Source organism: Oncorhynchus keta, chromosome 34, assembly GCF_023373465.1.
Source record: "Oncorhynchus keta strain PuntledgeMale-10-30-2019 chromosome 34, Oket_V2, whole genome shotgun sequence".
Lineage (NCBI taxonomy): Eukaryota > Metazoa > Chordata > Actinopteri > Salmoniformes > Salmonidae > Oncorhynchus > Oncorhynchus keta.
In genome coordinates, this window is record NC_068454.1 from 30278276 (window position 1) to 30291212 (window position 12937).

General features: G+C 43.9%; 1 protein-coding gene across 1 annotated transcript in view; it reads right to left on the bottom strand.

The window, feature by feature from the left end:
• Positions 1 to 4092: 4092 nt before the first annotated feature.
• LOC118366653 (semaphorin-5B) overlaps positions 4093 to 12937 on the bottom strand; it is a 151674-nt gene continuing 142829 nt past the window's right edge. The window contains exons 22-23 of the mRNA XM_052492643.1: positions 11776 to 11981; positions 4093 to 9944 (exon numbers count right to left, since the gene is read on the bottom strand). Of these exons, the coding sequence (XP_052348603.1) occupies positions 9774 to 9944; positions 11776 to 11981 (377 nt within the window). The 3' untranslated portion in view covers positions 4093 to 9773. The remainder of the gene's footprint in view (positions 9945 to 11775; positions 11982 to 12937) is intronic.

Genomic DNA, 12937 nt, shown 5'->3' on the forward strand with positions numbered 1-12937 from the left:
GAATGAGGCAGCCAGTGGATCTGGATCAAACGGAAGGACCCTTGCTGGGCTATAACTTCATGACCCCCCATCCCCACCTGAGAACCCAATTCAGATCCCCCCAACTTGCAGAGGGCATGTGAGGTATGCGGTCAGCTGTAGGGCTGGCTCAGGAAAGAGGATGCCCCTGCCTTGCATAGTCCCGTGGGAAATCTTAATTGGGCATGGGGACACAATCAAGCTAAGGCTTGATCACCCTTTAGCTGGCCACCTTTGATGAGGGTGTTTAATGATTAAAGGCCGAAACATCCACTGATTCGAAGGCACACTACTGAGGATGTGTCCCAAAATTGACATTCTAACCCAGTCTAAGAAATAAATATCCCATGCCACTCCGTCAACATCACGGCAAATCTCATGTGAGTGCATACCATCTATTGGCACAATGGACAGTTTTTAACCTCTAGTGACTCCCCATCCCGCATGAGGGAGCGTAATCATCGACTGACACTAATTAGCATAATGCAACGGACATAAATATTCCTAGAAAATATTCCTATTCTTGAAAATCACAATTGAAATATATTGAGACACAGCTTAGCCTTTTGTTAATCACCCTGTCATCTCAGAATTTCAAAATATGCTTTACAGCCAAAGCTAGACAAGCATTTGTGTAAGTTTATCAATAGCCTAGCATAGCATTTTGTCCAGCTAGCAGCAGGTAACATGGTCACGGAAATCAGAAAAGCAATCAAATTTACCTTTGATGAGCTTCGGATGTTTTCACTCACGAGACTCCCAGTTAGATAGCCAATGTTCCTTTTTTAAAAAAAAAATTATTTTTGTAGGCGAAATAGCTCCGTTTGTTCTTCACGTTTGGCCGAGAAATCGCCCGGAAATTGCAGTCACAGTCAAAAATATTCCAAATTAGCTCCATAATATTGACAGAATCATGGTAAACGTTTATAATCGGGAGCATCAGGTGACCACTTGCGCAATGTAGCCGCTTACGGGTATTCTTCAACATAGATGCGTAAAACTACGTCACAATGCTGTAGACACCTTGGGGAATACGGAGAAAAAATAATCTGGTTGATAGCCCATTCACTGCTCAATAGGGATGCATTGGAACGGAGTGCTTTCAAAACATGAGGTTTTTCCGGATTGGATTTTTCTCAAGCTTTCGCCTGCAACATCAGTTCTGTTATTTATACTCACAGACAATATTTTTACAGTTTTGGAAACTTTAGAGTGTTTTCTATCCTAAGCTGTCAATTATATGCATATTCTAGCATCTTGTCCTGACAAAATATCCTGTTTACTACGGGAACATTATTTTTCCAAAAAGGAAAATACTGCCCCCTAGTCACAAAAACATCTCGCCCCGTGTTTTATGATTCCAACCTCATGTTAATCACATTAGCCTACGTTACCTCAACCGTCCCACGGTGGCTTGGGGGTCGAAGCTGTTAAGAAGCTTTTTGGAAATACACTTGGCACTTTGGTACCGCTTATCGTGCGGTAGCAGAGAGAACACTCTATGACTAGGGTGGCTGGAGTATTTGAACATTTTTAGGGCCTTCATCTGATGGCAGGAAGATTGGCCCCGGTGATGTACTGGGCCGTACATACTACCCTCTTTAGTGCCTTGTGGTTGGAAGACGCGCAGTTGCCATACCAGGCAGTGATGCAACCAGTCAGGAAGCTCTCGATGGTGCAACCTCTTGAGGATCCATGACAAATCTTTTCAGTCTCCTGAGGGGGAATGGGCATTGTCGTGCCCTCTTCACAACTGTCTTGGTGTGTTTGGACCATGATAGTTTGTTGGTGATGTGGACACCAAGGAACTTGAAGCTCGCAACCTGCTCCACTTACAACCCTGTCGATGAGAATGGGGACATGCTCGGTCCTCCACAATCATCTCATTTGTCTTGATCACGTTGAGGGAGAGGTTGTTTTCCTGGCACCACACGGCCAGGTCTCTGACCTCCTCCCTATAGGCGATCAGGCCTACCACTGCTGTGCCATCGGCAAACTTAATGATGTTGTTGGAGCGAGCCTGGCCATGTAGTCATTCGTAAACAGGGAGTACAGGAGGGTACTGAGCACCCACCCCTGAGGGGCCCCAGTCTTGAGGATCAGCGTGGTGGATGTGTTGTTACAATTACCACCTGGGGGTGGCCCATCAGGAAGTCCAGGATCCAGTTGCAGAGGAAGGTGTTTAGTCCCAGGGTCCTTAGCTTAGTGATGAGCTTTGAGGGCACTATGTTGTTGAATGCTGAGCTGTAGTTAATGAATAGCATTCTCACATAGGTGTTCCATTTGTCCAGGTGGGAAAGGGAAGTGTGGAGTGCAATAGAGATTGCATCATCTGTGGATCGATTGGGGCGGTATGAAATTGGAGTGGGTCTAGGGTTTCTGGGATAATGGTGTTGATCTGAGCCATGACCAGCCTTTCAAAGCACTTGGCTACAGACCTACTATCTCAGCTAATGCGTCAGCTGAGGCGAGGCCCTCAAGTTTCCTTTCTGAACTTGCTCCGCTTAATTGTCATGTCCACATCCCGGTTCAACCATAACCCTTGCCTCAACCATAGTTCCAGTGTTGTCCACTGGTCAACAGCACCACAGCTCTACCTGATTCGACAAAGGTTGTTGATTAGCAGAGTAAACACTGAAACTTGCCTCTGATTCAAATTTGCTGACTTTTTATAAAGACAGATCACTGAAATGGTCAGTTTGAAAGTGTCAAAACCCAAATATCTACAAACCTGTAGATGGACCTTATAATTGTTGTTCAAGACACAGTAGAATCTACTCTTTAATTCGATTTCAAATGCCATGAAGTCCCTTTGAGTTCATTTCAGGCAAAGTTCCATCGTTCACTTCAAAGAAGAGTTGGCTGGTGGATTGTTAGCTAATGCGTCAAATCAAACAATTTCCCAGTATTTCTCAGAGGATGGAGATCTGAGCTTTTGTGAGTGCGTGTGTGTGTGTGTGAGACTGGCCACTGAACACGACGACACGATCCAGAACCCACAGACGTTGCGATGAGAGCCATCGTCTGGCTCAGAGATGGGGTTTTGTGTGATCTTCTCTGTCATGTAAACACACAAACACGTCTGTCTCTGCATCCCACTCTTGATCCTCCCTCTGGGGAAGCAATACTTCAACACAATCAACAACGGCCCTCCACTTGATAAACATCATCAGAGAGAACTAGAGCATCTAAGATCTACTAGGCCCACTGGTGATGTTGTAATGTACATCAGACAGACGCACTGATGCTAAGCTAATGGTAGAGCACTGGAGCCAATAACGAGGACAGTCCTTAAGATCCATGTTTCTCAAAGGCTACTGGTCAGAGGGCCGTGGCACACTTATGCCGACACTAATTTTAAAGCACTGGAGCCAATAAGTATAGTCATGTGTTAACACTTTGTTCTAACTTGCAGCTCTGCAGCCCAGAGGACACTGTACAGGAGGATGGACTCCCATGGTGACATAGATCATTAAAAACCAGAGTGGAGAGAGAGGGTCACCTCTTTTGCAGCAGTGGTGTCCTGTATAGTCCTCTTCATTTCTACTCTGACTCTCATTACATCATCTGATGGATAGTTACCTCACACACCAGCCATCCCTATAGGGCGATACTCAGCAGTATTAGCCTATAGGGCGAGACTACTATAGATGGTGAGCCAGCTTTCCCATCACACCATGATCACACTCCATCATGTCCATGCCTGTGGGTCAGCTCAGCAGATGAGGTGATTAATGCAATTGCTGCATTCATCAATAAAGACACTCTCATTAGTCCTATGCTTCTCTGAGTAATGGAGAGGCACAGCCAGGGCAGCACCCCAGCCAAATGAGGAAGCACTGTACCCGAGTGGGGTGGGGGTTTCTGACTTGTCAGATTGATTTCAGCCCTGCCAAGCACAGTACTGTAGGCTACATACAGTATATAGATACTTTCAGCGTGAGGGAAGTTTAGGTATAAAATGATAGGGATGATGTGTTGTCAATTTCAGGTGATACCTGTACATACCGTATAGCGTAATTTGCAGAGGCATTGGAGTGACCTGATGGAATGATGGAATTCACACACACGCCATGTTGGCATCAAGGTTTATTATCCTTTATAATGTACAATATACAAAAATATAGAGTACCAAAAAATTCACAGTGTCTAAAAGGCAGTGATTACAGTCTACATCACATATCTAATAGTACCACCAGGTCAGTTGCATAGAAGGGCACCGAGCCAATCAGGGGACAAAGATTCACAATGTGACATCCAGCTTGCCCAATCAAAAATTACTACAGGGCCAGAGGAAGACAATCAAAGGGAGTCATCATTTAGGGGGAGCCAATCACAAACCCCAAAATGTGGGTCAGGCAAGTGGGGAAAAGGAAAACCACTGGGTGGAGGGGTTGCTGTAAATCCTCTAAACAGCTGAATTACTTTGATCTAGTCAATGGACTATCGTAATACTGTAACTATACACTACTCACCATTTTCTATGCCTTGTTCTTGTTCATTTAAAATGTTTATGTTTTTTAAACTGTTGTGGTGATATTTTGTATTAAAATGGCACGAGTGCTTCTAAAAGGACAGGCTGTCTTTGTTACTCTAAACCTTATTTATACCTGGTGAACATTTTTTGTAAAAAAACTAAATCCGTATCACGGTTGATGAATAAGGCTGAGTTTAGACAGACAGCCAGTCAGACAGCCAGTCAGACAGCCAGTCAGACAGCCAGTCAGACAGCCAGTCAGACAGCCAGTCAGACAGCCAGTCAGACAGCCAGTCAGACAGCCAGTCAGACAGCCAGTCTGTCTAAACGCAGCCTTATTCATCCACCGTGTCCGCACTGTGACCAGATTTCATGGTCCCTCACTGTATGAAAATGATTTGATGGATTTCTTTCAAAATAATATTTATTTATTTATTTTAAGACACATGTCAATTCTTTTAGAAGGCAATATAATTATGATTTAAATGGTTTCACTGTCCAGACTTGTGAGATGGCCAGACAGAATGAGTCCCTGACTACCTCCAGAGGTGGTCAGTAAGATCTAATCACAATCAGATCATAATGTGTCTTTTGATCATCTATACCTGTCTGAATATGTTGGCACAACCAGGATGTGGACACAATCAGGACAAGGCATGTATGTTAGCACCAGGTATAAACGGGGATTAAGATACTACATAATATAATAATAATAATATATGCCATTTAGCAGACGCTTTTATCCAAAGCGACAAACTGTACATCTATAGAAAGTTACAAAACAGCTGGAGAAGTTGTCCAGGCCGTAATCAACCAGTCACATTGACAAACTCTATCCCCTTACAAACCCCATGGTTGGTGAGTACATAGCTGCTGCACTTTTTTTTTTTTTTTCAACTAAGGCTTTTTTTTTTAAAAACAGTGTTAGCTATACAACAATATACATTTACATTATACTAACCTTTAGATGTCATTAATGCTCTGCAGATCGAAGGCTGTCTCTTATGTACAGATAGAGCTCTCGTGCATATAACGGAACTATAGAATTAGAACGAATCATACCTTTTCTATGAGTGGAACTGAAAGCATTGCTGCTAAATTAGCATTCATTTTAAGAGCGGGCATAATAATAAAATATAGCTCAGTTCTGTTTCTGAAATGCCCTTTATGATCCAAGCTTCACTATAAATAGTGTTTCCTTATGAGAACTGCGCAGCTCTCGTTAACTTACAATGATTATCATATTATACATGGAACATATGGAAACCCAGTGGAACATTAGGAGTGCTATCACCATAATGTGTGGAAAAAATGCACATACCCCTTTACAGATCCCATTATATACACAGTCATATGTAAGAAAGAATTACATTTACATTGTACAAAATACATACAGTTGTCTGTTCCTCTCCTTATTCACTCTCACAGGCATACACATACGAAGCAAGCAAACACACACACGCCAACATGCGCGCACACACACACACACACACGCAAACACTCGCACACGCACACAACAATAATCTCATACCAAATCATTTTAAGCATGATTTAGCATTGTAAAGAGCGGGACACATTGATATTCGCTACAGTCAGTCTGAATATTTGCTTCTACATTATTTTATTTTTGTAAAATCTTAAAGGAGAATAGTGTGTGTTTTTACAACCAAATCTCAATTTTATATGTACTGAATTGGAGTATTATACAAGGGTCCAGACACTTATTTTTGCAATTTCACTTTTTATTTTATTTTAGTTAACTTACCCCAACCAGCAAGTCATTTCCTCATCCTCTGAAAAAACATGAACAAATGCTCCAAAAATACTTTTTTGAAACAGGAACCCTCTCAGTATAGTGATGCAGGTCTTTAGATGTTGTACACATGAAATTGTGCCATTACGAACTTTATCCGCAACGTTATATTCCATTTAGTTGCAACTCGAATGATACCTCTCCGTCCATTTTAGCAGCAGGCCACTAGGAGAATGCAACAGCTGGATAGGGGAAACAGCTTGAGTTGCACAAAATGGAATATAACGTTCGGAATGACACAATTTCACGTGTACAATATCTAAAGACCTGCATCACTATACTGAAGGTTTTCCGTTTCTAAAAGGATTTGAGTGTTTTTGGAGCATTTGTTCATGTTTTTTCAGAGCTCCCGTACTGCACAACGAGGATGAGGTTGTGACTCGCTGGTTGGGGTATGTTTCTCAAAAACAAGTGAAATTGCAACAACAAAAATAAAGGTCTGGACCCTTCTATAAACATGCCTTCAAAAATAAAGGTCTGGACCCTTCTATAAACATGCCTTCAAAAATAAAGGTCTGGACCCTTCTATAAACATGCCTTCAAAAATAAAGACGTGGTTGTAATAAAGCAACATTGTCCTTTCATTTGTCAGACACCTATTGGCTACTAAGCTGCTGTGATTTTTTTAATATGTTGTGGTGTGAAACCGATGAGATACTCAAGTGAATCAGCTATCCCTTATTTGTGAAATAAAAGATTTCCTCCTATCCTACTGCTCTCTTGAACATCAAACAAATAACCTCCCTCATAAAAAAATGCCCCGCTACTATATTTTTTATCCCACCTTGTATGATATCATATAAAATTGTCTGCAGTCCAGTTCTGCACACTGGCCATATTTAATATGACCACTGAGCGGTAGGTAGGTATAGTACTCAGTAGAATACATCCATTCCATTCTAGAACCAAGGTAATTCCTTCCAAAAGTCTTTATATCATCATAAAAAAGAAGTGATAGAAAGTCAAATTTGACTCCACATGATCCTCTCTATTGTATACCCAAAGCATCCCAAAGCTGGATGATTCCCACTGTATTTCAGTCAGACACCTCATCTCTCGAGCCCATGTTCAGATCATTCCCTGGGAAACATTGCCTTTGTGAACATACCGATACAGTACATAACACAGCCAGCCTGAGGTGTGGGCCTTGATTGGACATTAGCAGATAGAGATTCTCTCCAGCAGTGAGTATGTCTGTATCTATGTGGTCTAGTGTAGGCACTTTTCCTATAACAGATCACACGCTGCCATTCCTGGATGTGCCTCTGTTCCCCTGGTCCCATAGTACCACCCAAAAACATGGCGCCACAGCAGAGCTGAGGTCCCAGGTACTTGTCCTCCTCGTGTCATTTGATGAGGTGAGGTGACCTGAGTGCATCCATCCACCTCCAAACACAATAGAACTGATATTGATCTCTTCATCTCTTGAATTAATTTAGTTCTTTTTTTTGTTCCCTCCCGATTCGCATCCACCATACTGAAGGACAGACATAATGATATGCGCTGGTAGGGTTGTTCTGGGTAACTGCTATTGTTGTTGGGAGAATTGGTTGTTTATCATGGGGATGGATGCTGCAGACCGAGGGTATGTTGGTGTCATAGAGATTCATTTATAGGCCTCCCAAGTGGTGCAGTGGTCTAAGCCACTGCATCGCAGTGCTGGAGGTGTTACTACAGACCTGGGTTCATTCCCGGGGTGTGTCACAACCGGCCATGGCCCGGGAGTCCCATATGATGGCGCACAATTGGCCCAGCGTCATCCGGGTTAGGGGAGGGTTTGGACGATGGGGCTTTACTTGGCTCATCGCGCTCTAGCAACTCCTTGTGGAAGGCCAGGTTCCCGCAGGCTGACCCCTCCTGTCTCAGCCTCCAGTATTTATGCTGCAGTAGTTTGTGTCGGGGGGCTAGGGTCAGTTTGTTATATCTGGAGTACTTCTCCTGTCCTATTCGGTGTCCTGTGTGAATCTAAGTGTGCGTTCTCTAATTCTCTCCTTCTTTCTTTCTCTCTCTCGGAGGACCTGAGCCCTAGGACCATGCCCCAGGACTACCTGACATGATGGCTCCTTGCTGTCCCCAGTCCACCTGGCCATGCTGCTGCTCCAGTTTCAACTGACCTGAGCCCTAGGACCATGCCCCAGGACTACCTGACATGATGACTCCTTGCTGTCCCCAGTCCACCTGGCCATGCTGCTGCTCCAGTTTCAACTGTTCTGCCTTACTATTATTTGACCATGCTGGTCATTTATGAACATTTGAACATCTTGGCCATGTTCTGTTATAATCTCCACCCGGCACAGCCAGAAGAGGACTGGCCACCCCACATATGCTCTCTCTAATTCTCTCTTTCTTTCTCTCTCTTGGAGGACCTGAGCCCAAGGACCGTGCCCCAGGACGACCTGACATGATGACTCCTTGCTGTCCCCAGTCCACCTGACTGTGCTGCTGCTCCAGTTTCAACTGTTCTGCCTTGTTATTATTCGACCATGCTGGTCATTTATGAACATTTGAATATCTTGGCCATGTTCTGTTATAATCTCCACCCGGCACAGCCAGAAGAGAACTGGCCACCCCACATAGCCTGGTTCCTCTCTAGGTTTCTTCCTAGGTTTTGGCCTTTCTAGGGAGTTTTTCCTAGCCACCGTGCTTCTACACCTGCATTGCTTGCTGTTTGGGGTTTTAGGCTGGGTTTCTGTACAGCACTTTGAGATATCAGCTGATGTACGAAGGGCTATATAAATAAAATTTGATTGATTGACCCCGTTCGCCAGTTGAACAGTGTTTCCTCTGACACATTGGTGTAGCTGGCCTCCAGGTTAAGCTAGTGGTGGTGTTAAGGAGCGCGGTTAGGCTGGTCATGTTTTGGAGGATGCATGACTCAACCTTTGCCTCTCCCGAGCCCGTTGGGGAGTTGCAGCGATGAGACAAGATTGAAAAAGGGAGTAAAAAAAAGAAATAAAATAAAAAAAGAGACTCAATCATAGAGGTGACCAGACAGACCAGGGAAGAGTTTTCTCCTATGGCCAACTCTAGCCTCTCTGGATAGCAACACAACACCTACAGTAAGGCGCCCAGGTTGTCAAGTTCCACAGGGATAAGTAGTTCAACTCCATACAGTAGTAGCTTATAGTGTCTTATAGAGTTCATCATTTATCTCTCCACCGAAGCACTACGTCGACACTGTGATATCCAGTACTCACACCCCCCAAAATATACCCCAAACTATGATCAAAATCCTGGCTCTACTTAGCGAGTCTAATGGAGGCATCAGCACCTCTACAGAGTGTATGTTCCAGGTATACCGTTACACCCCCCTCACCATTTGGTAGATACCATGGGATAAAGGAGAGGGAAGCAAAAATGGATGGGTTCAGTCACCATTCCATCTGTCACCATTGTGATTGGGGTGGAGTTCAGTTCAGTCTGGGTGGGCGGTGCCGGGGGCCATGGGGGTGGGGGCGGGGTGTCTCAGCTGTTGTTATAGGTCCTGCAGGGGGAAGGGGAGGAGTCAGGCCTGTTGTAGTCATATTTGCCCAGCGCTGTGGGGTAGTAGGTGGTGGTGTACATGTTAGTCTGCTGCAGGGGCGTTGGGTAGAAGTTAGACCTCTCATCTGGGAGCAGGTTATTCTTGTTCAGAGTCTGGGGGAGGAGAGAAGACAGTGTCATAACAGGTGACAGTGGCTACAAAATTATACAAAAAACACTGATCAGTTGAAAAGGTACGTACTGTTTAGTAAAGTGTTTTTCTGGGTGAGGTGGGAAGAGTAGAGAAAACAGTCATAACAGTGTTATAACAGTGACATAAGAGTTTTATACCAGTGCTGTAACAGATGGGTTAGTTTACCAACGACTCAGACAGGAGCAATATCAATATATTAGACTCTTACAGGTTGAAAAGTGGGCAACAGTGCTGGGTACTGTAAGTGGATTTCTAAGTAAGGTACAACCCTTCAACAAATATGATTTAGCAGCCAAACATCAAGCGTAATCAATGAACAAATATGAGAGGCATGAATAAATTACAGTAGGCGGCTCCAAAAAACGAAATACAAAAACATTTAGTTTGTATCCCAAATGGCACCCTATTCCCTTTATAGTGCACTACCAGGGCCCATAGGGAAATGAGTGTACTATATAGGAAATTAGGTGCCATTTGGGACACACTTAATTTAATACACTTGCACTTTAGAGGCAGATCGTGGCAGCTAGAAGCCACAATGTGCCGACGAAGGGAACACTTTACGGAGGGCTGCTGAGTAATGTCATTTATGTTAACAGCCAGGCAAAACACAGCTCTGTAAATGGTTTACAGAATCAGTGAAATGCACAACAACGCTGTGAAGAAACAACCGCATAATGTAATGGCTAAAGCAACAATAACAGCAGTAGTTCTCAGGTTGAGCCAGTGGCTCTAGCTAGGTAGCCTGGTTAAACCAGACTGAATGCTGCACTCAATGGTGAAACTTAAGAGAAATCCATGAGGATGCCAGGCAAATAGCTAACTAACTACCTGTAGTATGAAACCTGCCTGGTCTGGTTGTTAACCTAATGAGACCCTGCTCTCAACGTATGACTCTCATAATTAGGGCCCTGCATGAGTACCCAGCCTCACTCAGCCACAAACACATCACTCAGCCAGCTGGTGGCTAACATCTTCAGAAAATAATCAGGTTCCTCCCTGAGAAGCAGCAACCGTCACCTGAGATAAAGAGCGTTCTAGCATAGTATTTGACTAATTATGGGGCAATATCATTTTTTTAAAATGTACCTTTATTTAACTAGGCAAGTCAGTTAAGAACAAATTCTTATTTTCAATGACAGCCTAGGAACAGTGGGTTAACTGCCTTGTTCAGGGGCAGAACGACAGATTTTTACCTTGTCAGCTCGGGGATTCAATCTTGCAACCTTTCGGTTACTAGTCCAACGCGCTAACCACTAGGCTACCTGCCGCATAATGCTGCAAAAACAGTATGTATACTAGGTGGATCATGATACAACGTCGGTCCTCGGGCTAACCCTGCCACATGCAGGGAGGGCAATGCCATTGTGGGACAGATCGATGAGATCGGACCGTGGCTCACAGGCACACACAGGTGTTACATTCCTCAAAAGATGCTGGTTCCAGCATTATAAACATCAGTGGGAGTCCATGGGTATAACAGGCTAATGAGGGCCATTAATAAGGACTGAGACTGTGAACAGAAAGTGGAGTAAGGAAACCAGGTGAAGAGAAATAAGAAATATATGTTCTGAGCTCCCACCATATCTCTATTTCCTGTACAGTAGTTAATGTAATGAAATAAACCTATGCATATGGAATCTCCTGTCAAAATCAAATGAATGACTGGTGTTACCTAATCGCTGTGCTACGCAGAAAATTGTGTTTCATGGTGTGGGTATGCGAGCATGTGTCTGCATGCGCGCGTCCGTGTCTACGTGTGTGAGAATCCTTGAATACCTGTGACAATACCTTGAACTCCATGGGCGTGTACTTCTCGTTCTTTGGTGTAGTGTTGCCCTTGTAGTTGAGGTGGTTGGGCGTGGTGGGGTGTATGACAGCGGATTCCTGCGAGGGCTTGTGGAAGCGCTGGCTATACACGTAGGCCAGAAAGGACAGAAGGCCCGCCCCCAGGAAACAGGACACGCCTGTGGCTATCAGGTGCAGCGAGGTGAATGCTGGGAAGACACAACAAAGCCGACAGATGGTAGGAGATCAGTCAGGATGTTTGGTTCACTTATCTGTGCCTATAATCTGTCGTTTTCTCTCTTTCTGTCCTCCATGAGCTATTATATTGCAGTAAAATGGTGGTTCCTTCAGGGGCAACAAGCGCTACTTCAGTAGCCTGGTCGATAATCTGTTTGTGCTGTCTTGCCAACTCCTATGGTCATTCAATAGCCACAGGAGTTGGCAAGATAGCACAAACAGATCGGTGACCAGGCTAGCAAAATGTTGGTTTATTGAAGGGCACCAAGCTCTCAGTTTCCCTGGCATCTTCCTGGAAAATGTCTAATGGTGTGGCGGCACAGCCTTTTCAAACCATTTCCATTCCCAGGAGGCTACCTACACCTCATTCTAATGGCCATCCCCCATAATGCATATTCCGCATCTAATGATTGGTTCAAAGGCTTGTGCCATCCTGATTTTGTCCAGCAGCAGCCTTCAGAAAGTATTCACACCCCTAGACTTTTCACACATTTTGTTGTGCTCCAGCCTGAATTTAAAATGGATTAAATTAGGATTTTCTTGTCACTGGCCTAAACACAATAACCCATAATGTATGTTTTATTCAACATGAAAAGCTGAAACATCTTGAGTCAATAAGTATTCAACCCCTTTGTTATGGCAAGCCTAAATAAAAACATTTGCTTAAACAAGTCACACAATAAGTTGCATTGACTCAATCGGTGTGTAATAATAATGTTTAACAATGATTTTTGAATGACTACCTCATCTCTGTACCCCACACATACAATTATCTGTAAGGTCCCTCAGCCAAGCAGTGAATTTCAAACACAGATTCAACCACAAAGACCAGGGAGGTTTTTCAATGCCCCACAAAAAAGGGCACTTATTGGTAGATGGGTGAAAAATGTAATATTCCTTTGAGCATGGTGAAGTTATTAATTACACT